The sequence below is a fragment of the Oncorhynchus nerka genome, linkage group LG2 (assembly GCF_034236695.1).
Source record: "Oncorhynchus nerka isolate Pitt River linkage group LG2, Oner_Uvic_2.0, whole genome shotgun sequence".
NCBI lineage: Eukaryota > Metazoa > Chordata > Actinopteri > Salmoniformes > Salmonidae > Oncorhynchus > Oncorhynchus nerka.
Window position 1 is genome coordinate 61,334,524 of NC_088397.1, and position 26,933 is coordinate 61,361,456.

Consider the following 26,933-nt stretch of genomic DNA (forward strand, 5'->3'; position numbering starts at 1 on the left):
TCTCTCTTTTAAATTAACATGCAACGCCAAGGGAAGAAAGAAGAAGAGAGAGGAGAGGGGAAAATGAAATACATTTAATAAATGGCTGACTTCAAACTGCCTGGCTTTTCACTCTCTCCCCTATTCACAGGACAATGAAAGGGAAGAAATCATTCAGAGGGAGAGACAAAGCCGAATGAAAATATAATTCCACATTGTGAGCGTCTTTTGTTAGGGCCCGTCAAACCGCTAATGGCGCCCCTTTTGTTTTCTCCCTGGCGCTGGGAGGCGGTGGCGAGGTATAGCCGACGCACTGCGCGCTTCCGTAATCACACCGCTTTGTGATATTAGATTATAGGGGCAATTAACAGCATCAAACCTTAACAACTCAGCTTTCAGCCCCAGTCACACACTACACACACACATGAACGGACACACACACAAACACATTTTCAGACTTGCCACCAGTGTGTCCGGCAACACACAGAAAGGTGCTAGAACTACAGTAATAATTGCGCCAGCAACTTGAAAATGTCAATGAGCATGTGTATAAAATAGAATGTATGGGTTGTTAGCGGAAGAGACTGTGTGTGTGTTTGACAGGAGGAAAGAATGGGATGCACAAGAGCAATTAATTACAGGTTTTCATTTTCTAGCCAAGAGTGACGAGCAGCACCGGCAGTGCTGGCGGATTCAAACTGCTGTGACACCAAGCGTACATCACCCCTTCCTCACCCTCACCTCACCCTTCCTCACCCTCACCTGCTCCTCACCTTCTCACCCTTCCTCACCCTCACCTGCTCCTCACCCTCACCTCACCCTTCCTCACCCTCACCCTCACCTGCTCCTCACCCTCACCTGCTCACCCCCATCTCACCCTTCCTCACCCTCACCTGCTCCTCACCCTCACCTTCTCACCCCCATCTCACCCTTCCTCACCTGCTCCTCACCCTCACCTTCTCACGCTTCCTCACCCTCACCTGCTCACCCCCACCTCACCCTTCCTCACCTGCTCCTCACCCATGCCGCCTCACCTGCTCACCCCCACCTCACCCTTCCTCACCCTCACCTGCTACTCACCCACAACATCTCACCTGCTCACCCCCACCTCACCCTTCCTCACCCCCCTCACACTATCATTTGCCCTCCTAATGCCCAGGTCCCAGTTGATTGTGTGTGTGTGTTGTCACTGTGATCCTCTCTGTGTGGATGTCAGATAAACAATAAGGGGTCACTCTCCCTCTACAGACACACAGAAAGACAGGTCGATAGACGCTGATCTCTTGGCACCCACCCTTGTTGTACCTGTCTACCCTTGTTCCCTTTACCCCTTACCTTCACCCTCCCTCTCAGTCTCCCCCTCTCCCCTCCTCTCCCTGAGTGTGTTGTGATATGGATGGCTTGTTTGATCACGATATGGCAGCTTACAATAAGGGATTGGACAGGGCCCGACACACAGGCTGCAGCTGATAACACAGGGAGGGAGGGAGGGTGTTAGTATTTATGGCCAATCTTGTTTACAAAGTCAAATCAGCCCTTTACAGATTTAATTTACCACTGACAGCTCTTCCTCTTTGTCTCTCTGTTTATCTCTCTCTCCCTCCCTCTCTCCCCTGCCGCCCCTCAGGCAGCAAATAAATAGACTGCTCAGGGAGACGCGCAGCCATGCAGCGCTGCCAAACAGATGACTGCCAATATCAGAGAGAGAGAGAGAGAGAGAGAGAGAGAGAGAGAGAGAGAGGAGACAGAGAGAGGGGGGAGACAGAGAGAGAGGGGGGGATGAGGAGACAGAGAGAGGGGGGAGACAGAGAGAGAGAAGGGGGAGAGAGAGAGAGAGGGGGAGACAGAAGAGAGAGAGAGAGAGGGGGACAGAGAGAGAGAGGGGGGGGGAGACAGAGAGAGAGAGTTAGAGAGAGAGAGAGGGAGGGAGAGAGAGAGAGAGAGAGAGGGGAGTGGGGGAGAGAGGAGGGGGACAGAGAGAGAGAGGGGAGGGAGAGAGAGAGCAGAGGAGAGAGACAGAGAGAGAGGCAGGGGGAAACAGACAGAGAGAGAGAGAGAGAGAGAAACAGACAGAGCGAGGGGAGAGAGCGGAAACAGAGGCGAGGGGGAGAGAGAGAGGGAAACAACAGACAGAGTGAGGGGGAGAGAAACAGGCAGAGAGAGGCAGAGAGAGAGGGAAACAACAGACAGAGTGAGGCGGAGAGAGGCAGAGAGAGAGTGAAACAGACAGAGCGACAGAGGAGGGGAGAGAGGCAGAGAGAGAGGGAAGACAGACAGAGCAGAGAGAGAGGGAAACAGACAGGGGAGAGAGGCGAGGGGGAGAGAGGAGAGAGGGAAACAGACAGAGCAGAGAGGGGGAGAGGCAGAGAGAGAGGGAAACAGACAGAGCGAGGGGGAGAGAGGCAGAGAGAGAGAGAAACAGACAGAGCGAGGGGGAGAGAGGCAGAGAGAGAGGGAAACAGACAGAGCGAGGGGAGAGAGGCAGAGAGAGGGCAGAGCGAGGGGGAGAGGAGGGAAACAGACAGAGCAGAGCGAGGGGAGAGAGGCAGAGAGAGAAACAGACAGAGCGAGGGGAAAGGCAGAGAGAGAGGGAAACAGACAGAGCGAGGGGGAGAGAGGCAGAGAGAGGGAGAGAGCGAGGGGAGAGAGGCAGAGAGAGAGGGAAACAGACAGAGCGAGGGGGAGAGAGGCAGAGAGAGAGGGAAACAGACAGAGCGAGGGGGAGAGAGGGAGAGGGAAACAGACAGAGCGAGGGGGAGAGAGAGAGAGAGAGAGGGAAACAGACAGAGCGAGGGGGAGAGAGGCAGAGAGAGAGTGAAACAGACAGAGCGAGGGGGAGAGAGGCAGAGAGAGAGGGAAACAGACAGAGCGAGGGGAAGAGAGGCAGAGAGAGAGGGAAACAGACAGAGCGAGGAGGAGAGCGGCAGCGAGAGAGAGGCAGAAAGAGAGTGAAACAGACAGAGCGAGGGGGAGATAGGCAGAGAGAGAGGGAAACAGACAGAGCGAGGGGGAGAGAGGGGAGATGAAACAGACAGAGCGAGGGGGAGAGAGGCAGAGAGAGGGAAACAGACAGAGCGAGGGGGAGAGAGGCAGAGAGGGAGAGAGGCAGAGCAGAGAGAGTGAAACAGACAGAGCGAGGGGGAGAGAGGACAGAGCGAGAGGAGAGGGAAACAGGGAAACAGACAGAGCGAGGGGAGAGAGGCAGAGAGAGAGAGAAACAAACAGACAGAGCGAGGGGAGAGAGGCAGAGACAGAGAGAGGGAAACAGACAGAGCGAGGGGCAGAGAGAGAGGGAAACAGACAGAGCGAGGAGGAGAGCGGCAGCGAGAGAGAGAAACAAACAGAGCGAGGGGAGAGCGGCAGCGAGAGAGAGAAACAAACAGAGCGAGGGGAGAGAGGAAGAGAGAGAGGGAAACAAACAGAGCGAGGGGGAGAGAGGAAGAGAGAGAGGGAAACAAACAGAGCGAGGGGGAGAGAGAGAGGGAAACAGACAGAGCGAGGAGGAGAGCGGCAGAGAGAGAGAGAAACAAACAGAGCGAGGGGAGAGAGGAAGAGAGAGAGGGAAACAAACAGAGCGAGGGGGAGAGAGAGAGGGAAACAGACAGAGCGAGGAGGAGAGCGGCAGAGAGAGAGAGAAACAAACAGAGCGAGGGGAGAGAGGAAGAGAGAGAAAAGCTGTGTTTTTCCACGTGGGGATTTGAGATTAATGTCCATATACGGGAGGTTCTAACCCAGGGTCGTATATCTCTGTTAAAGCAGCCATCTCTTCCTAACAGGCCTTATTTGTATTGAGCACAGAGTATTATTTCTATTGAGCTGTGGGCTGTAAAGGAAGAGGTTATCATCTCTCTCTTTCACTTCATCTCTCGTGAAAGAGGATCATAGCTCACCTGCTGGGTATCAGCTGTAAAAGTGCCTGCAAGAACCTTTTAGGTTCCCACACTGGGTTGCCAAAACCCCTCTGAAAAGGGGTTTTCAAGGAACTTCTGTGTGAAGGTTGAAACCCGGATCCTTTTTGTGATGGGAAGGGCTCAATTGAAACCTTTTTAATAATATATTGGGGGGTAGCAGCCTATCATTGGAGGGGTGGCTTATGTCATTCCTGTTCACCATGTTAAGTTGGCTAAATTAAAATCTTCCTTGAACATTTATGCATATTACATATTCTACTATATTAATAATATTAACATGGCTGATTACACACAGTAATAAAGTGGTAACTATTCCAACTTCGGGATTTGCATAGGCTCTTGAGGAACTCATACACCTCTGTTAGACTCATTAAAGCTACAAAACTATCAGTGTTCAACCTTAATATGGGATGACAATACAACAGAACAGATGAACAGGAATGACATGGACTCTAACAGGTGGCCCATAGAGATATATATATTAAAGCCACGCCCCTACTAAGCCACACCTCCACTCCAGGGTTCCTCCAGGAAGGTTTCTACATTGAACAATTAAAGGTTCCTCCAAGAACCACGCAATTGACCAAAGGTGTAAATATGAACATTTGACTCAGGAACCCTTGAGGAACTCCAGGGTTGCTGAAGTCACCACGAATTCTAAGAGTGTAGGACTCAACAACAGCATGGATTTGTCTTGCTCTCTCTTTTAATCTGTCTATTTCTATCTGTCTCTCTCGCTCTCTCTCTCCCTCTCTCTCTCTCTCTCTCTCGCTCTCTCTCTCCCTCTCTTCTCTCCCCTCTTCTCCTCTCTTCTCTCTCTCTGTGGGCTGACTGTGGAGTTTACTTGATGGCTGTGAAATCTGTAGTGTTCAAGGCAAATTCACTGACTGAGGAGGAAAGCACTTCATCATCAGGTGGATGTGTGTGCGTACCATGCAGTACGTGCTTGTATGTGTGTTCAATCGACAGGTGGATGCTGTTTGCGTTAGCTCCTGGCCAGAGGATATCACCAATGCTTTCTGTTACTCTGTCAGTGGTGTGTTATTCTCTGAGCGGTTAGTTTGTCTCCATTCAGTCACAGTATGTTTGTAATCAGATTAGCATTGCGCCGTATCTGCTATCCCGATGCATCACTGCACGCTGCCAAATCTGTGTATGTGTGTGTGTGTGTGTGTGTGTGTGTTTAGAATCTGCATCACCCGTTGCTGCCAAACGTGTCTGTGTCCCAGCCTGCCTCCAGCCTTTCCCCAGATAACATCTGATCTGATTGTTTGTTGTGCCTTTCTGCTCTCAAAGACCTGATTGTGTGGATGGAGACTCATAATCATCTGTTTATTGGAGCAGATAAGACTTTATATTCCATAGGGAGATTACATCGCTAGGTTTTATCTCTCTTCGATTTCACACACACAGTGCCAACTCTATCACGATGCCAGCAGTGTGTGTCACAGTGTCAAGGATGTGTGTGTGTTCGTGCGTGTGTGCTTGTGTGCACATACATATGAGTGTGTGTGCTATATATGCAACTCTCTGTGGTCCACTCCTTCTAGGTGCCAATGTCCATGGCTATGTTGACCCCCCAGATGATCAGTCCTCAACAGATGCAGCAGATCCTGTCCCCTCCTCAGCTACAGGCCCTGCTGCAACAACAACAGGCCCTTATGCTTCAGCAGGTAACACACACACACACACACACTCCTTCCTGGGCTCAGACCCAGCCCAGCATGTCTAGATGTGTCTATGTTGAGGTGCTGACATCCTCTGGCACAGACACCCACACACACACACACACACACACACACACACACACACACACACACACACACACACACACACAGTCTCACACTTGCCAATTCTATAAAGCCTGTTTAGTCCTCGAGCACCTCCCCATCAGTGAGCATAGCCAAACACTTACAAATGCTTATTTTAGCAATGTAACACCCAGCCACACACTCAGCCATACACACACTTCGCAGCCAGCGAGAGCTTATGTTAGCCGTCTTTGGGCACCAGTTAACATGTCCTGGTTGTTGGTTGGTGAGGGGTGTGTGATGAGGTGCTATGATCTGGGTGTGTGTTGGAGGCGGGAGTGTGTTTGTTCTGTTTGGTTCGGCATGGCAACCACTCTTACCTGGCAGGCAACATCTCAAGTCTGTCAAATATTAAACACACATCACACACATAACACACAATCACACACCCACACATACAACACAACTGTCAAATATTTAACACAACGCTGTCATTGCTAGCACCAAACACGCCCCCCGACCTTCTCACCTCACATACCTTTGCAAATTAGTTCCACATTCACACTCACAAAAATACACACACACACCACACGCAAATACACACACTCTAAAACGAGTTGTTTGATTGACACAACTGCTGGGTTGTTTGGTTGACCCAACTGGTGGGTTGTTTGGTTGACACAACTGCTGGGTTGTTGTTTGACACAACTGCTGGGTTGTTTGGTTGACCCAACTGGTGGGTTGTTTGGTTGACCCAACTGCTGGGTTGTTTGGTTGACACAACTGCTGGGTTGTTTGGTTGACCCAACTGGTGGGTTGTTTGGTTGACCCAACTGGTGGGTTGTTTGGTTGACCCAACTGCTGGGTAGTTTGGTTGACACAACTGCTGGGTTGTTTGGTTGACACAACTGCTGGGTTGTTTGGTTGACACAACTGCTGGGTTGTTTGGTTGACACAACTGCTGGGTTGTTTGGTTGACCCAACTGCTGGGTTGTTTGGTTGACCCAACTGCTGGGTTGTTTGGTTGACACAACTGGTGGGTTGTTTGGTTGACACAACTGCTGGGTTGTTTGGTTGACACAACTGCTGGGTTGTTTGGTTGACCCAACTGCTGGGTTGTTTGGTTGACCCAACTGCTGGGTTGTTTGGTTGACACAACTGGTGGGTTGTTTGGTTGACCCAACTGCTAGGTTGTTTGGTTGACACAACTGTGGGTTGTTTGGTTGACACAACTGCTGGGTTGTTTGGTTGACCCAACTGCTGGGTTGTTTGGTTGACACAACTGCTGGGTTGTTTGGTTGACACAACTGCTGGGTTGTTTGGTTGACACAACTGCTGGGTTGTTGTTTGACACAACTGCTGGGTTGTTTGGTTGACCCAACTGCTGGGTTGTTTGGTTGACACAACTGCTGGGTTGTTTGGTTGACACAACTGCTGGGTTGTTTGGTTGACACAACTGCTGGGTTGTTTGGTTGACACAACTGCTGGGTTGTTTGGTTGACCCAACTGCTGGGTTGTTTGGTTGACACAACTGCTGGGTTGTTTGGTTGACCCAACTGCTGGGTTGTTTGGTTGACCCAACTGCTGGGTTGTTTGGTTGACCCAACTGCTGGGTTGTAGGTGTTGGGTCACTTAGTTGGGTTGTTTTCTTTAAAAACTGCTGGGTTATTGAGATATGACCCAGTGGGACGCCCATGAGTGTAAATGTAATTACTGTTCATAATGTTCTGTTGCATAGTTATGAAATATTAAGGTCGATCATTTACATTTTTGTAGCTTCAATGACGCTTACAGAAGTGTATGAGTTCCCTTAAAGCCTATGTCAGTCCCATTGTTGGGATACAATACGTTTGAATACTATAAGGGCACAAGGTGAGACCCAAATGCAGACACAGGAGGCAGATGGTTGAGCTCCAATATTTATTATAACAAAAGGGCTAGACAAAGGCAGGTCAGGGACAGGCGAGAGTTCATAAACCAGGTCAGAGTCCAAACAGTACCAGGCGATAGGCAGGCTCGAGGTCCGGACAGGCAGAGTGGTCAGGCAGGCGGACTCGGCGTCAGGACATGCAAGGATCAAAACCAGAAGGGCTAGGGCCAGGAGGGCTAGGGCCAGGAGGGCTAGGGCCAGGAGGGCTAGGGCCAGAAGGGCTAGGGCCAGGACGGCTAGGGCCAGGAGGGCTAAGGCCAGAAGTGCGAGGGCTAGGGCCAGGAGGGCTAGGGCCAGAAGGGTGAGGGCTAGGGCCAGGAGGGCTAGGGCCAGGAGGGCCAGAAGGGCTAGGGCCAGGAGGGCTAGGGCCAGAAGGGCGAGGGCTAGGGCCAGGAGGGCTAGGGCCAGGAGGGCTAGGGCCAGAAGGGCGAGGGCTAGGGCCAGGAGGGCTAGGGCCAGGAGGGCTAAGGCCAGAAGGGCGAGGGCTAGGGCCAGGAGGGCTAGGGCCAGGAGGGCTAGGGCCAGAAGGGCTAGGGCCAGGAGGGCTAGGGCCAGGAGGGCCAGGGCCAGGAGGGCCAGGGCCAGGAGGGCTAAGGCCAGAAGGGCTAGGGCCAGGAGGGCTAGGGCCAGGAGGGCTAAGTCCAGGAGGGCTAGGGCCAGGAGGGCTAAGGCCAGAAGGGCGAGGGCTAGGGCCAGGAGGGCTAAGGCCAGGAGGGCTAGGGCCAGGAGGGCTAAGGCCAGAAGGGCTAGGGCCAGGAGGGCTAAGGCCAGAAGGGCTAGGGCCAGAAGGGCTAGGGCCAGGAGGGCTAGGGCCAGGAGGGCTAGGGCCAGAAGGGCTAAGGCCAGGAGGGCTAGGGCCAGGAGGGCTAAGGCCAGAAGGGCTAGGGCCAGGAGGGCTAGGGCCAGGAGGGCTAAGGCCAGAAGGGCTAGGGCCAGGAGGGCTAAGGCCAGAAGGGCTAGGGCCAGGAGGGCTAGGGCCAGGAGGGCTAAGGCCAGAAGGGCTAGGGCCAGGAGGGCTAAGGCCAGAAGGGCTAGGGCCAGGAGGGCTAGGGCCAGGAGGTCTAAGGCCAGGAGGGCTAGGGCCAGGAGGGCTAAGGCCAGGAGGGCTAGGGCCAGGAGGGCTAAGGCCAGAAGGGCTAGGGCCAGGAGGTCTAAGGCCAGGAGGGCTAGGGCCAGGAGGGCTAAGGCCAGAAGGGCTAGGGCCAGGAGGGCTAGGGCCAGAAGGGCTAGGGCCAGGAGGGCCAGGAGGGCCAGGCCCAGGAGGGCTAAGGCCAGGAGGGCTAGGGCCAGGAGGGCTAAGGCCAGAAGGGCTAGGGCCAGGAGGGCTAGGGCCAGGAGGGCTAAGGCCAGGAGGGCCAGGAGGGCCAGGGCCAGGAGGGCTAAGGCCAGGAGGGCCAGGGCCAGGAGGGCTAAGGCCAGAAGGGCTAGGGCCAGGAAGTCTAGGGCCAGGAGGGCTAAGTCCAGGAGGGCTAGGGCCAGGAGGGCTAAGGCCAGAAGGGCGAGGGCTAGGGCCAGGAGGGCTAAGGCCAGGAGGGCTAGGGCCAGGAGGGCTAAGGCCAGAAGGGCTAGGGCCAGGAGGGCTAAGGCCAGAAGGGCTAGGGCCAGAAGGGCTAGGGCCAGGAGGGCTAGGGCCAGGAGGGCTAAGGCCAGAAGGGCTAAGGCCAGGAGGGCTAGGGCCAGGAGGGCTAAGGCCAGAAGGGCTAGGGCCAGGAGGGCTAGGGCCAGGAGGGCTAAGGCCAGAAGGGCTAGGGCCAGGAGGGCTAAGGCCAGAAGGGCTAAGGCCAGGAGGGCTAAGGCCAGAAGGGCTAGGGCCAGGAGGGCTAAGGCCAGAAGGGCTAGGGCCAGGAGGGCTAGGGCCAGGAGGTCTAAGGCCAGGAGGGCTAGGGCCAGGAGGGCTAAGGCCAGAAGGGCCAGGAGGGCTAGGGCCAGAAGGGCTAGGGCCAGGAGGGCTAGGGCCAGGAGGGCTAGGAAAAAACAGAGACTGGGGAAAAAAGGAGCTAGGAAAAACGCTGGTTGACTTGGCAAAACAAGACGAACTGGTACAGAGAGACAGGAAACACAGGGATAAATACACCAGGGACTAATGGGGAAAACAGGAGACACCTGGAGATGGGTGGAGACAATCACAAAGACAGGTGAAACAGATCAGGGCGTGACAAATACTTTATTATAATAAGTAATCATAAGTAATATAATAATATGTACAAAAATATTCACACCCCTTGACTTTTTCTACATTTTGTTACGTTACATCCTTATTCTAAAATGGATTACATAATTTTTTCCACTCATCAATGTACACACAATACCCCATAATGACATAGTGAAAACAGTTTTTTTTTTATGCATCCTGTTTCCATTGATCATCCTTGAGATGTCCACCTGTGGTAAACTCAATTGATTGGACATGATTTGGAAAGGCACACAGCTGTCTATATAAGGTCCCAAAGTTGACAGGGCATCTCAGAGCAAAAACCAAGCCATGAGGTTGAAGGAATTGTCTGTAGAGCTCCAAGACAGCATTGTGTCGATGCACAGATCTGGGGAAGGGTACCAAAAACATTATGCAGCATTGAAGGTCCCCCAGAACACAGTGGCCTGCATCATTCTTAAATGGAAGAAGTTTGGAACCGCCAAGACTCTTCCTAGAGCTGGCTGCCCGGCCAAACTGACCTATCAGGGGAGAAGGGCCTTGGTCAGGGATGTGACCAAGAACCCAATGGTCACTCTGACAGAGCTCCAGAGTTCCTCTGTGGAAATGGGAGAACCTTCCAGAAGGACAACCATCTCTGCAGCACACCACCAATCAGGCCTTTATGGTAGAGTTGCCAGACGGAAGCCACTCCTCAGTAAAAGGCACATGACAGCCCACTTGGAGTTTGCCAAAAGGCACCTAAAGGACTCTCAGACCATGAGAAACAAGATTCTCTGGTCTGAGGAAACCAAGCTTGAAGTATTTGGCCTGAATGCCAAGTGTCACATCTAGAGGAAACCTGGCACCATCCCTACTGTGAAGCATGGTGGTGGCAGCATCATGCTGTGGTGATGTTTTTCAGTGGCAGGGACTGGGAGACTAGTCAGGATCGAGAGATTCTTGATGAAAACCTGCTCCAGAGAGCTCATAACCACAGACTGGGGAAAATACTTTGGGAGAAACTCCCCAAATGCAGGTGTGCCAAGCTTGTAGCGTCATACTCAAGGCAGCCTCGAGTCTTCTTGGGTATGACGCTGCAAGCTTGGCACACCTGCTTTTGGGGAGTTTCTCCCATTTTTCTAAACAAGGTACTGAGTAAAGGGTCTGAATATGTATGTGATATTTCAGGTTTTTATTTTTAATACATTTGCAAAAATGTCTAAAAACCTGTTTTTGCTTTGTCATTATGGGGTATTGTGTTTAGATTGAAGAGGATTGTATTTTATTCATTCTAAAATAAGGCTGTAGCGTAACAACATATGGAGAAAGTCAAGGTGTCTGAATACTTTCAGAATGGACTGTACACCCACTTCCTCTCCTGTACGTGTTGAATAGGCAGCTATTAAAAGTGTGTAGACAGAACAGTAGTTCTGACAGAGGCAGGGCTACAACAGATAAATTGAACACACACACATATGCCCAGGGTTTGAACAGACAGTAGATTTAATAAGGAATTGTTTCTTTGGGCCATTATAAATTGCAGTGGGAAGATCTGACAAAATGGATGGTAATGGAAATATGCTGTCTCTCTGGGAATGAGATGGTTAAGAAGAGCTTGCACAGGTCTTTTTACTCTAACGAGGAGAGAGGCGGTGGGGGTGAAACACTTACACACACACACACGCTCACACACACACTTGTGTAAGGCCATTTTACCTCTGCTTTTAAAACCACTTGAGTTTAACACAACTCTCCCACTTAATTAACCACACCATGACTGCCACCTAGTCTATATCAGCAAATCAGCCACAAATCAGTACACACACACCACATGCAGCAATCACAGACCACATCAGTCATTGGATCATTACATTTCATATCCCCATGGAGACTTTGCACTGTGTGTGTGTGTGTGTGTGTGTGTGTGTGTGTGTGTGTGTGTGTGTGTGTGTGTGTGTGTGTGTGTGTGGTGTTTTAACCTTGACTTTTCCTTTAACCTTTAATTACACCACAGCTGATCTGGTTTCTTTCTCGGTGTGTTAGTCAAGGCAAGGTCACGGTAATAGGCTGGTAATAGGCTGGCAAGGTGAGTGGCTCTCTTAATGCTACAGAGCCACTCAATCACATCATAAAAAATACCTTAATTATCACTTAATTATTCTTACAACTCTACAGCACCAGCCTAGCTTGTGTGTGCATGCGTGTGTGTGTCTGAAATGGGAGGCAGCCACTGACCTGGAGAGGAGAGATTAACTCTGCCTATGGAGTATGGAAAGACAGGGAGGTGGGACAGAGGGGAAAATGGGAGGGACAAAGAATAAATAAGAGAAATGGACAGAATCAGAGGAATAGAAAGAGAAACACACATTCCCCTGTTGTCGCAACAGGCTGTCAGAGCAGCCAGCCTAGTTAGTCAGACAAACAGAAACAGGCTGTCAGAGCAGCCAGCCTAGTTAGTCAGACAAACAGAAACAGGCTGTCAGAGCAGCTAGCCCAGTTAGTCAGACAAACAGAAACAGGCTGTGTCTCATCAGTAGTAACAGTACCAGCCAGTAGAAGTCCAATGTGGCTCCCTGTTATTGTCTTCCCTCATCTTCTCTGATCTGAAACACAGGCTGGTTGAAACCATATGACTTTACGTTTTACAGTTACTAGGCGAGTTGTTCACTTCAGACTATAAAGATCAACAAGATTTCATAGCTTCCTTTCAAAATGTGACGTGTTATGGATGAACGTCTATTTAATTCTGCGTGGTTACAGGATTAAACAGAAACAACTGGCAGGTTAACAGTTTAGGCATTCACTCTGAGTGGTTAATGTTAGGGCTATGGTTTGGGGAAGCCTTAAAACCAAATAATGAAAAACGATGCGCAAGGACCATCAAGTATCATCAGTATTCTCACGGCTTGCTAGAGCATTGTGAACGGCGGTGGCGCAGGGGGGTGAGCAACGCTCTCCGAGCATCTCGAGTTCGCTCCCAGTGTTGGGCGATGTTTTTTTGTTTCATTTTAGCGCCTAGGATATATCGCTCTCAGGACCTTTTCAAACAACCGACATGAAAGTTTATTTCTAGCGATCAGGCTGATACACCTTGATTCTCCTTCAAAATGGCCACAGCAGAACACATCCCTCCTCCCCCAACCCGATAAGCAAGCAGCCCACAAATAACAGTGTGTCTCTGGTGCTATGGCGACGCCTTTTCCATGCCAGCTACTGTAGGGCACCGAGATTTACGGGGCTGTCCAGGTGTTTCTGGTGAACATTAAATCACTTTTTTTAAAGGAAAAAAGTCAAACAAAAACAGCTACGTGTGTCTCTCCATGGCTTCAGCAACACATCTGTCCCTAGAGGGACAGAACACTCCTGTTGGGTCATGTTTGCACTTCTCTCCCTAGAGGGACAGAACACTCCTGTTGGGTCATGTTTGCACATCTCTCCCTAGAGGGACAGAACACTCCTGTTGGGTCATGTTTGCACTTCTCTCCCTAGAGGGACAGAACACTCCTGTTGGGTCATGTTTGCACATCTCCCTAGAGGGACAGAACACTCCTGTTGGGTCATGTTTGCACTTCTCTCCCTAGAGGGACAGAACACTCCTGTTGGGTCATGTTTGCACTTCTCTCCCTAGAGGGACAGAACACTCCTGTTGGGTCATGTTTGCACTTCTCTCCCTAGAGGGAGAGAACACTCCTGTTGGGTCATGTTTGCACATCTGTCCCTAGACACATTATACACCTATACACATTATACACTTATACACATTATACACCTATACACATTATACACTTATACACATTATACACCTATACACATTATACACTTATACACATTATACACCTATACACATTATACACCTATACACTTATACACATTATACACTTATACACTTATACACATTATACACTTATACACATTATACACTTACACACATTATACACCTATACACATTATACACCTATACACATTATACACTTATACACATTATACACCTATACACATTATACACTTATACACATTATACACCTATACACTTATACACATTATACACTTATACACTTATACACATTATACACTTATACACATTATACACTTATACACATTATACACCTATACACATTATACACCTATACACATTATACACCTGCACACATTATACACTTATACACTTATACACATTATACACTTATACACATTTTACACCTGCACACCTTATACACATTATACACTTATACACATTATACACCTATACACATTATACACCTATACACATTACACACCTTATACACATTATACACTTATACACATTATACACTTATACACATTATACACCTATACACATTATACACCTATACACATTATACACCTATACACATTATACACATATACACATTATACACTTCTACACATTATACACCTATACACATTATTCACCTATACACATTATACACCTTATACACATTATACACTTATACACATTATACACTTATACACATTATACACCTATACACATTATACACCTATACACATTATACACTTATACACATTATACACTTATACACATTATACACCTATACACATTATACACCTATACACATTATACACCTATACACATTACAATAACATGTTGTCTACCTGCTTTAGTTGTTGTGGAAACTGATTATACATCACATAAACACACACGCCTTCTCAGTCTTACTGCTCTCTATTGTACCTTGTGTTATTGCAGCTAGGCCAGGGGTTTGCTGTCACAGGAGGCTTTTGATCAATTTCCCTCCTCTTTTCCCTCCTTCCTCCCCTCCCCAGCTACAGGAGTACTATAAGAAGCAGCAGGAGCAGCTGCATCTTCAGCTTCTGACTCAGCAGCAGCAGCAGGCTGGGAAGCAGGCAGCCAAAGAGGTGAGACCCCTACTGAGTGGTGTTATCAAGTGCATTCACAAGCACACGCGTACACAGTTGAAGTGGCCAACACGTGAGTTAGGGGATTGTGGATAAGGGCCCAAGGAGGTGAGCGTTTGCACTGGGGCAGAGTGTTCACCTCCTCTACTCGATCCCCTGTCCTCTTATCCTATCATTCTCTCCTTTCCTCCTGTCCTCTTATTGTATTTCTGTGTTGTGTACTCTGCGTTTCCAAACAGGGATTATGGTAGTGATGGAATATGGCTTTACATTTCTCTCTGCTAACACACCATGCCAAACCCTACTCACAGAGAGCTCTGTCTTAATGCATCATAAGTATTTATTTACATGCATGCGAGCGTGTGTGTGTGTGTGTGTGTGTGAGCGTGTGCGTGTGCGTGTGTGTGTGAAGCATGAAGTAAAATCCTGTTGTAGCCTCACTATAAGAGGGGTCTGACACTTTTAATTGTCAATTAACCCCCGCAGTCGGTGAGAACGGTGCCAACACACACCTCCGCAAGGTTTAATCACACTAACAGGGATCATGGGGGATCAAGTAGCATCACAACACGTAACAACAAAGAGCATCCACATCAATCACACCAGATTACTGTCATAGAGGTTATGTTGGGAGGGTGGTGTTGGTTCAATTCGGATTCTCTGTAATAATGGTATTGGTATAGTAATGCATTTTATTTTGCATCAAACAACACAACATTTTCAGTCACCTCCTTGTCTGAAGGACAAGTGGATTAACAGGTTCATGTCAAGCCCTACATGTTTGTTTTTTCAAAAGTGTCATAGAATGTAGACCTACATTGAACACCACACATTGGCTGCTACTGTAGGCTGAATGATATAACAGCTATTTCCATGTTCAAATGTTATGGGATGCATTTTCTCCATTGTTTTTGATGGAATGCATTACATTATGATCAAATAGCCACAGTAGTCTTCTTGACCACTGTCTGAAACTGTAACTTAAAGCGGGTACTAGAGGTTGACCAATTATGATTTTTCAACGCCGATACCGATTAATTGGCTGATTTTATTTATTTATTTATTTGTAATAATGACAATTACAACAATACTGAATGAACACTTTTATTTTAACTTAATATAATACATCAATAACAATCCATTTAGCCTCAAATAAATAATGAAACATGTTAAATTTGGTTTAAATAATACACAAAAACAAAGTGTTGGAGAAGAAAGTAAAAGTGCAATATGTGCCATGTAAAAAAGCTAACGTTTCAGTTCCTTGCTCAGAACATGAGAACATATGAAAGCTGGTGGTTCCTTTAAACATGAGTCTTCAATATTCCCAGGTAAGAAGTTTTAGGTTTTGTTATTATAGGAATTATATAACTATTTCTCTCTCTACCATTTGTATTTCATATACCTTTGACTATTGGATGTTCTTATAGGCACTTTAGTATTGCCAGTGTAACAGTATATAGCTTCCGTTCCCTCTCCTCGCCCCTACCTGGGCTCGAACCAGGAACACATCGACAACAGCCACACTCGAAGCATCATTACCCATCGCTCCACCAAAGCCACGGTTCTTGCAGAGCAAGGTGAACAACTACTTCAAGGTCTCAGAGCGAGTGACGTCACCGATTGAAATGCTATTAGCGCGCACCCTGCTAACTAGCTAGCCATTTCACATTGGTTACACCAGCCTAATCTCGGGTGTTGATAGGTTTGAAGTCATAAACAGCTAAATGCTTGAAGCACAGGGAAGAGCTGCTGGCAAACACACTGAGGTGCTGTTTGAATGAATGCTTACGAGCCTGCTGCTGCCTACCACCGCTCAGTCAGACTGCTCTATCAAATATCAAATCATAGACTTAATTATAACATAATAACACACAGAAATACGAGCCTTAGGTCAATATGGTCAAATCCAGAAAATCCAGAAACTATCATTTAGAAAACAAATGTTTATTCTTTCAGTGAAATACGGAACCGTTCCGTATTTTATCTTAACGGGTGGCATCCATAAATCTAAATATTCCTGTTACATTGAACAACCTTCAATGTTATGTCATAATTACGTAAATTTCTGGCAAATTAGTTCGCAATGAGCCAGGCAGCCCAAACTGTTGCATATACCCTGACTCTGCATGCAATGAACGAAAGAGAAGTGACACAATTTCCCTAGTTTAATATTGCCTGCTAATCTGGATTTCTTTTAACTAAATATGCAGGTTTAAAAATATATACTTCTGTGTATTGATTTTAAGCAAGGAATTTATGTTTATGGTTAGGTACATTCGTGCAATGATTGTGCTTTTTTCGCAAATGCGCTTTTGTTAAATCATCCCCCATTAGGCGAAGTTGTCTGTCTTTGTTAGGAAGATATAGTCTTCACACAGTTCACAACGAGCCAGGCGGCCCAAACTGCTGCATATACCCTGACTCTGTTGCAAGAGAAGTGACACAATTTACCTAGTTAAAATAAATTAATGTTAGCAGGCAATATTAACTAAATATGCAGGTTTAAAAATATATACTTGTGTATTGATTTAAAAAAAGGCGTTGATGTTTATGGTTAGGTACACATTGGTGCAACGACAGTGCTTTTTTCACGAATGCGCTTGTTAAATCACCCGTTTGGCGAAGTATGCTGTGATTCAATGATAAATTTACAGGCACCGCATCGATAATATGCAACGCAGGACAAGCTAGATAAACTAGTAATATCATCAACCATGTGTAGTTAACTAGTGATTATGTTAACTTCTTGCGTCGAGCCATCCCGGATCCGGTATCGTGACTACAGCCTCAAGCTCATTACCATAACGCAACGTTAACTATTTATGAAAATCGCAAATGAAATGAAATTAATCTATTTGCTCTCAAGCTTAGCCTTTTGTTAACAACACTGTCATCTCAGATTTTCAAAATATGCTTCTCAACCATTGCAAAACAAGCATTTGTGTAACAGTATTGATGGCTAACGTAGCATTTAGCGTAGCATTTAGCATTAGCATTCAGCAGGCAACATTTACACAAAAAAACATAAAAGCATTCAAATAAAATAATTTACCTTTGAAGAACTTCAGATGTTTTCAATGAGGAGACTCTCAGATAGCAAATGTTCAGTTTTTCCTGAAAGATTATTTGTTTAGGACAAATTGCTCCGTTTTCTGCGTCACGTTTAGCTACGAAAAAACCCCTGTATCCAGGATTGTGTAAATCTATCAGCAAGCTCATTAGCATAACACAACGTTAACTATTCATGAAAATCGCAAATGAAATGAAATTAATCTATTTGCTCTCAAGCTTAGCCTTTTGTTAACAACACTGTCATCTCAGATTTCCAAAATATGCTTTTGAACCATAGCTAAACAAGCATTTGTGTAAGAGTATTGATAGCCTAGCATTGCATTAAGCCTAGAATTCAGCATGCAACATTTTCCACAAAAAAACATAAAAGCATTCAAATAAAATAATTTACCTTTGAAGAACTTCAGATGTTTTCAATGAGGAGACTCTGTTAGATAGCAAATGTTCAGTTTTTACAAAAAATATTATTTGTGTCGACTAATCGCTCCGTTTTGTTCATCGCGTTTGGGTAAGGAAAAAATAATAATAATAAGTCATTTTTCCAAATTAACTCCATAATATCGACAGAAACATGGCAAACGATGTTTAGAATCAATCCTCAAGGTGTTTTTCACATATCTATCGACGATAAAATCCATCGTGGCAGTTTACTTTCAATTCTGAAGAAATGGAACGCGCATGGACTTACTGATTACGCACACATGACACCGGGCGGGACACCAGGTAAATGTAGTCTCTTATGGTCAATCTTCCAATGATATGCCTACAAACACGTCACAATGCTGCAGACACCTCGGGGGAATATACAGAAAGCGCAGGCTCATTCCTGGCGCATTCACAGCCATATAAGGAGACATTGGAACACAGCGCCTTCAGAATCCGGGGCATTTCCTGAATGAAACATCATCTTGGTTTCGCCTGTTGCATTAGTTCTGGGGCACGCACAGATAATATCTTTGCAGTTTTGGAGACGTCAGAGTTGTGTCTTTCCAAGGCTGTCAATTCCATGCATAGTCGAGCATCTTTTCGTGACAAAATATTGCGCTTAAAACGGGCACGTCTTTTTATCCAATAATGACACAGCGCCCTTATAGGTTCAAGAGGTTAAGACTGATTGTTTTTATAAGATACGTTTAATGCTAGCTAGCACCTTACCGTGGCTCCTTGCTGCACTCGCATAACAGGTAGTCAGCCTGCCACACAGTCTCCTCGTGGAGTGCAATGTAATCGACCATGATCGATGTCCAAAAATGCAGATTACCGAATGTTATGAACACCTGAAATCGGCCCTAATTAATCGGTCATTCTGATTCATCGGTCAACCTCTAGCAGGTGCAGCCTCAATATTCACAGTAAACTTGCGCTGGAAGTTGCACAGAATTTTCACATCGTTCAAGTTTCTGCTCAGAAGACCCGAAATTTGCTGAGTGCCTCATTTTTTTGAGGGGTCATTGGTTATCAGTTGTCAGAGGTGTCTAAGACAACAATAATATAGTGATTTTATCACAAACACACACACTCTCACACATACAAACACACACACACACACACACACACACACTCTCCACATACAAACACACACTCGTCATCCATTTTTCAGAAAGTAGAGGAGGGATGTGACAGTAACAGAGGAAAGGAGAAGTGAGAGAGAAAGAGAAAAGTGAGAGAGAGAGAAAGAGGGAGAAAGAGAGAGAGAAGTGAGAGAGAAAGAGGGAGGGAGAGAGAGAAGTGAGAGAGAAAGAGGGAGAAAGAGAGAGAGAAGTGAGAGAGAGAGAAAGAGGGAGAAAGAGAGAGAGAAGTGAGAGAGAAAGAGGGAGGGAGAGAGCGAGAGAGAAGTGACAGAGAAAGAGGGAGAAAGAGAGAGAGAAAGAAGGAGAAAAGAGCAGGTAGGAAACAGAGACAGGCTTCTAGAGAGCTCATGGACTCCAGAGATCATTGTGGGAATTGCACGAGGAGGTTCGCCCTAGATCATCCCTCCTTTCTCCCTCCCGCCATCCTTTCCTCCTCTCTCATCCCTGATCCCCCTCTCCCTGTGGACCCTCTCCCCCCTCGCCTACAGCGGTCAGCCAACTCAACCGTGACCAAAGCAAACCAGTTGTGGTTGACTTGCATGTAGAGACCGTGTCTGATGCTGTTTTTTCTTTCTTCCTTCTCCTGTCCGAGTCTCCGGTTTTGTTTTCCTGTAACAACCAGACAAGTGCAAACACTGGTCACAAACACACTTCCACACACACACACACACACACACACACACACACACACACACACACACACACACACACACACACACACACACACACCACACACACACCACAGTTGATGTGTGATTGTTCACCATACCCACTGTTGTGGACATGCATCATCTCCTGTGTTCAGCTAAAGCTAAGCCTGCTGTACAGTCTAACTCAATGCCTTACAGTCATCAACAGTCCAACTCAGACATATTGATATTCCTCCAGAAGCGCAATACTGCTTGTTTTCTTCGCTAGCTGGTGGTTAATTGAATGGTTAATGACATTGATTGGCCTGAGTCTCCACTCACCTGGTGTCCCAGGACTGAGAGGAAGAAGGACAAGCAGCAGGGCTGTGGACCTCCAGGCCTGGCGGTGCTCAACCTACTAGTTAGATTGGGTATGGCAGGTAGGTTACATAGGTCTATGTAGGTCACCTGCTTATCAAGTGCCCAGGAAATCGAGGTTAGGTCACATGTGTCAAACTCATTCCACAGAGGGCAGAGTGTCTGTGGGTTTTCGCTGCACCCTTGTACTTGATTGATGAATTAAGGTCAATAATTAGTAAGGAACTCCCCTCACTTGGTTGTCTAGGTCTTAATTGAAAGGAAAAAACAAAAACCCGCAGACACTTAGGGGAAGGGCAGTGGTATTCAAACTTATTTTTACCGCCATAATTTCTCACGACTCCACCCAAATGTATATCAACAAATAATATCATTTTAATCTCTATCAAAATGAATAGAAACCAATAAATACAAAAAACATTGTTTTATTTGATTGTCTTCCTCAAAAAAAATGGCATATTGTCCCATACAATGATCTGTACTCTTATTTAAAACATGTTGGCGACCCCCAGTGCAGCTGTGCATATTGTCCCATACAATGATCTGTACTCTTATTTAAAACATGTTGGCGACTCCCAGTGCAGCTGTGCATATTGTCCCATACAATGATCTGTACTCTTATTTAAAACATGTTGGCGACCCCCAGTGCAGCTGTGCATATTGTCCCATACAATGATCTGTACTCTTATTTAAAACATGTTGGCGACTCCCAGTGCAGCTGTGCATATTGTCCCATACAATGATCTGTACTCTTATTTAAAACATGTTGGCGACTCCCAGTGCAGCTGTGCATATTGTCCCATACAATGATCTGTACTCTTATTTAAAACATGTTGGCGACTCCCAGTGCAGCTGTGCATATTGTCCCATACAATGATCTGTACTCTTATTTAAAACATGTTGGCGACCCCCAGTGCAGCTGTGCATATTGTCCCATACAATGATCTGTACTCTTATTTAAAACATGTTGGCGACCCCCAGTGCAGCTGTGCATATTGTCCCATACAATGATCTGTACTCTTATTTAAAACATGTTGGCGACCCCCAGTGCAGCTGTGCATATTGTCCCATACAATGATCTGTACTCTTATTTAAAACATGTTGGCGACCCCAGTGCAGCTGTGCATATTGTCCCATACAATGATCTGTACTCTTATTTAAAACATGTTGGCGACTCCCAGTGCAGCTGTGCATATTGTCCCATACAATGATCTGTACTCTTATTTAAAACATGTTGGCGACTCCCAGTGCAGCTGTGCATATTGTCCCATACAATGATCTGTACTCTTATTTAAAACATGTTGGCGACTCCCAGTGCAGCTGTGCATGATTGTCCCATACAATGATCTGTACTCTTATTTAAAACATGTTGGCGACTCCCAGTGCAGCTGTGCATATTGTCCCATACAATGATCTGTACTCTTATTTAAAACATGTTGGCGACTCCCAGTGCAGCTGTGCATATTGTCCCATACAATGATCTGTACTCTTATTTAAAACATGTTGGCGACTCCCAGTGCAGCTGTGCATATTGTCCCATTTACAATGATCATACAATGATCTGTACTCTGGCGATTCCCCAGTACTCTTATTTAAAACATGTTGGCGACTCCCAGTGCAGCTGTGCATATTGTCCCATACAATGATCTGTACTCTTATTTAAAACATGTTGGCGACCCCAGTGCAGCTGTGCATATTGTCCCATACAATGATCTGTACTCTTATTTAAAACATGTTGGCGACTCCCAGTGCAGCTGTGCATATTGTCCCATACAATGATCTGTACTCTTATTTAAAACATGTTGGCGACCCCCAGTGCAGCTGTGCATATTGTCCCATACAATGATCTGTACTCTTATTTAAAACATGTTGGCGACCCCCAGTGCAGCTGTGCATATTGTCCCATACAATGATCTGTACTCTTATTTAAAAAAACATGTTATTGTCCCATACAATGATCTGTACTCTTATTTAAAACCCCCAGTGCAGCTGTGCATATTGTCCCATACAATGATCTGTACTCTTATTTAAAACATGTTGGCGACTCCCAGTGCAGCTGTGCATATTGTCCCATACAATGATCTGTACTCTTATTTAAAACATGTTGGCGACCCCAGTGTGCAGCTGTGCAGTCCCATACAATGATCTGTACTCTTATTTAAAACATGTTGGCGACTCCCAGTGCAGCTGTGCATATTGTCCCATACAATGATCTGTACTCTTATTTAAAACATGTTGGCGACTCCCAGTGCAGCTGTGCATATTGTCCCATACAATGATCTGTACTCTTATTTAAAACATGTTGGCGACCCCCAGTGCAGCTGTGCATATTGTCCCATACAATGATCTGTACTCTTATTTAAAACATGTTGGCGACTCCCAGTGCAGCTGTGCATATTGTCCCATACAATGATCTGTACTCTTATTTAAAACATGTTGGCGACTCCCAGTGCAGCTGTGCATATTGTCCCATACAATGATCTGTACTCTTATTTAAAACATGTTGGCGACTCCCAGTGCAGCTGTGCATATTGTCCCATACAATGATCTGTACTCTTATTTAAAACATGTTGGCGACTCCCAGTGCAGCTGTGCATATTGTCCCATACAATGATCTGTACTCTTATTTAAAACATGTTGGCGACTCCCAGTGCAGCTGTGCATATTGTCCCATACAATGATCTGTACTCTTATTTAAAACATGTTGGCGACTCCCCAGTGCAGCTGTGCATATTGTCCCATACAATGATCTGTACTCTTATTTAAAACATGTTGGCAGTGCAGCTCCCAGTGCAGCTGTGCATATTGTCCCATACAATGATCTGTACTCTTATTTAAAACATGTTACAATGATCTGTACTCTTATTTAAAACATGTTCCCAGTGCAGCTGTGCATATTGTCCCATACAATGATCTGTACTCTTATTTAAAACATGTTGGCGACTCCCAGTGCAGCTGTGCATATTGTCCCATACAATGATCTGTACTCTTATTTAAAACATGTTGGCGACTCCCAGTGCAGCTGTGCATATTGTCCCATACAATGATCTGTACTCTTATTTAAAACATGTTGGCGACTCCCAGTGCAGCTGTGCATATTGTCCCATACAATGATCTGTACTCTTATTTAAAACATGTTGGCGACTCCCAGTGCAGCTGTGCATATTGTCCCATACAATGATCTGTACTCTTATTTAAAACATGTTGGCGACTCCCAGTGCAGCTGTGCATATTGTCCCATACAATGATCTGTACTCTTATTTAAAACATGTTGGCGACCCCAGTGCAGCTGTGCATATTGATCTCCCTTATTTAAAACATGTTGGCGACCCCAGTGCACATTGTCCCATACAATGATCTGTACTCTTATTTAAAACATGTTGGCGACCCCAGTGCAGCTGTGCATATTGTCCCATACAATGATCTGTACTCTTATTTAAAACATGTTGGCGACCCCAGTGCAGCTGTGCATATTGTCCCATACAATGATCTGTACTCTTATTTAAAACATGTTGGCGACTCCCAGTGCAGCTGTGCATATTGTCCCATACAATGATCTGTACTCTTATTTAAAACATGTTGGCGACTCCCAGTGCAGCTGTGCATATTGTCCCATACAATGATCTGTACTCTTATTTAAAACATGTTGGCGACTCCCAGTGCAGCTGTGCATATTGTCCCATACAATGATCTGTACTCTTATTTAAAACATGTTGGCGACTCCCCAGTGCAGCTGTGCATATTGTCCTTATTTAAAACATGTTGGCGACTCCCAGTGCAGCTGTGTACATTGTCCCATACAATGATCTGTACTCTTATTTAAAACATGTTGGCGACTCCCAGTGCAGCTGTGCATATTGTCCCATACAATGATCTGTACTCTTATTTAAAACATGTTGGCGACTCCCAGTGCAGCTGTGCATATTGTCCCATACAATGATCTGTACTCTTATTTAAAACATGTTGGCGACTCCCAGTGCAGCTGTGCATATTGTCCCATACAATGATCTGTACTCTTATTTAAAACATGTTGGCGACTCCCAGTGCAGCTGTGCATATTGTCCCATACAATGATCTGTACTCTTATTTAAAACATGTTGTCCCATACAATGCGTACTCTTATTTAAAACTCCCAGTGCAGCTGTGCATATTGTCCCATACAATGATCTGTACTCTTATTTAAAACATGTTGGCGACTCCCAGTGCAGCTGTGCATATTGTCCCATACAATGATCTGTACTCTTATTTAAAACATGTTGGCGACTCCCAGTGCAGCTGTGCATATTGTCCCATACAATGATCTGTACTCTTATTTAAAACATGTTGGCGACTCCCAGTGCAGCTGTGCATATTGTCCCATACAATGATCTGTACTCTTATTTATTTAAAACATGTTGGCGACTCCCAGTGCAGCTGTGCATATTGTCCCATACAATGATCTGTACTCTTATTTAAAACATGTTGGCGACTCCCAGTGCAGCTGTGCATATTGTCCCATACAATGATCTGTACTCTTATTTAAAACATGTTGGCGACTCCCAGTGCAGCTGTGCATATTGTCCCATACAATGATCTGTACTCTTATTTAAAACATGTTGGCGACCCCAGTGCAGCTGTGCATATTGTCCCATACAATGATCTGTACTCTTATTTAAAACATGTTGGCGACTCCCAGTGCAGCTGTGCATATTGTCCCATACAATGATCTGTACTCTTATTTAAAACATGTTGGCGACTCCCAGTGCAGCTGTGCATATTGTCCCATACAATGATCTGTACTCTTATTTAAAACATGTTGGCGACTCCCAGTGCAGCTGTGCATATTGTCCCATACAATGATCTGTACTCTTATTTAAAACATGTCCCAGTGCAGCTGTGCATATTGTCCCCCAGATCTGCTTATTTAAAACATGTGCATGCATTGTCATATTGTCCCATACAATGATCTGTACTCTTATTTAAAACATGTTGGCGACTCCCAGTGCAGCTGTGCATATTGTCCCATACAATGATCTGTACTCTTATTTAAAACATGTTGGCGACCCCAGTGCAGCTGTGCATATTGTCCCATACAATGATCTGTACTCTTATTTAAAACATGTTGGCGACTCCCAGTGCAGCTGTGCATATTGTCCCATACAATGATCTGTACTCTTATTTAAAACATGTTGGCGACTCCCAGTGCAGCTGTGCATATTGTCCCATACAATGATCTGTACTCTTATTTAAAACATGTTGGCGACTCCCAGTGCAGCTGTGCATATTGTCCCATACAATGATCTGTACTCTTATTTAAAACATGTTGGCGACTCCCAGTGCAGCTGTGCATATTGTCCCATACAATGATCTGTACTCTTATTTAAAACATGTTGGCGACTCCCAGTGCAGCTGTGCATATTGTCCCATACAATGATCTGTACTCTTATTTAAAACATGTTGGCGACTCCCAGTGCAGCTGTGCATATTGTCCCATACAATGATCTGTACTCTTATTTAAAACATGTTGGCGACTCCCAGTGCAGCTGTGCATATGTGTCCCATTAAAACAATGATCTGTACTCTTATTTAAAACATGTTGGCGACTCCCAGTGCAGCTGTGCATATTGTCCCATACAATGATCTGTACTCTTATTTAAAACATGTTGGCGACCCCCAGTGCAGCTGTGCATATTGTCCCATACAATGATCTGTACTCTTATTTAAAACATGTTGGCGACCCCCAGTGCAGCTGTGCATATTGTCCCATACAATGATCTGTACTCTTATTTAAAACATGTTGGCGACCCCCAGTGCAGCTGTGCATATTGTCCCATACAATGATCTGTACTCTTATTTAAAACATGTTGCACCCCCAGTGCAGCTGTGCATATTGTCCCTTATTTACAATGATCTGTACTCTTATTTAAAACATGTTGGCGACTCCCAGTGCAGCTGTGCATATTGTCCCATACAATGATCTGTACTCTTATTTAAAACATGTTGGCGACCCCCAGTGCAGCTGTGCATATTGTCCCATACAATGATCTGTACTCTTATTTAAAACATGTTGTACTCTTATTTAAAACTCCCAGTGCAGCTGTGCATATTGTCCCATACAATGATCTGTACTCTTATTTAAAACATGTTGGCGACTCCCAGTGCAGCTGTGCATATTGTCCCATACAATGATCTGTACTCTTATTTAAAAACATGTTGTCCCATACAATGATCTGACTCTTATTTAAAACCCAGTGCAGCTGTGCATATTGTCCCATACAATGATCTGTACTCTTATTTAAAACATGTTGGCGACTCCCAGTGCAGCTGTGCATATTGTCCCATACAATGATCTGTACTCTTATTTAAAACATGTTGGCGACTCCCAGTGCAGCTGTGCATATTGTCCCATACAATGATCTGTACTCTTATTTAAAACATGTTGGCGACCCCAGTGCAGCTGTGCATATTGTCCCATACAATGATCTGTACTCTTATTTAAAACATGTTGGCGACTCCCAGTGCAGCTGTGCATATTGTCCCATACATGATCTGTATCTGTACAACTCTTATTTAAAATCTGTACTCTTATGTTGGCGACTCCCAGTGCAGCTGTGCATATTGTCCCATACAATGATCTGTACTCTTATTTAAAACATGTTGGCGACTCCCAGTGCAGCTGTGCATATTGTCCCATACAATG

General features: G+C 45.8%; 1 protein-coding gene across 4 annotated transcripts in view; it reads left to right on the plus strand.

Moving 5' to 3' along the window:
• The window catches only part of foxp4 (forkhead box P4), a 239,960-nt gene that overhangs the window by 143,745 nt on the left and 69,282 nt on the right, over window positions 1-26,933 (plus strand). For all 4 annotated transcript variants that reach the window (XM_065000782.1, XM_065000783.1, XM_065000786.1 and 1 more), the window contains exons 4-5: window positions 5,441-5,563; window positions 14,509-14,601. In XM_065000782.1, coding sequence (XP_064856854.1) covers window positions 5,441-5,563; window positions 14,509-14,601 — 216 coding nt within the window. The remainder of the gene's footprint in view (window positions 1-5,440; window positions 5,564-14,508; window positions 14,602-26,933) is intronic.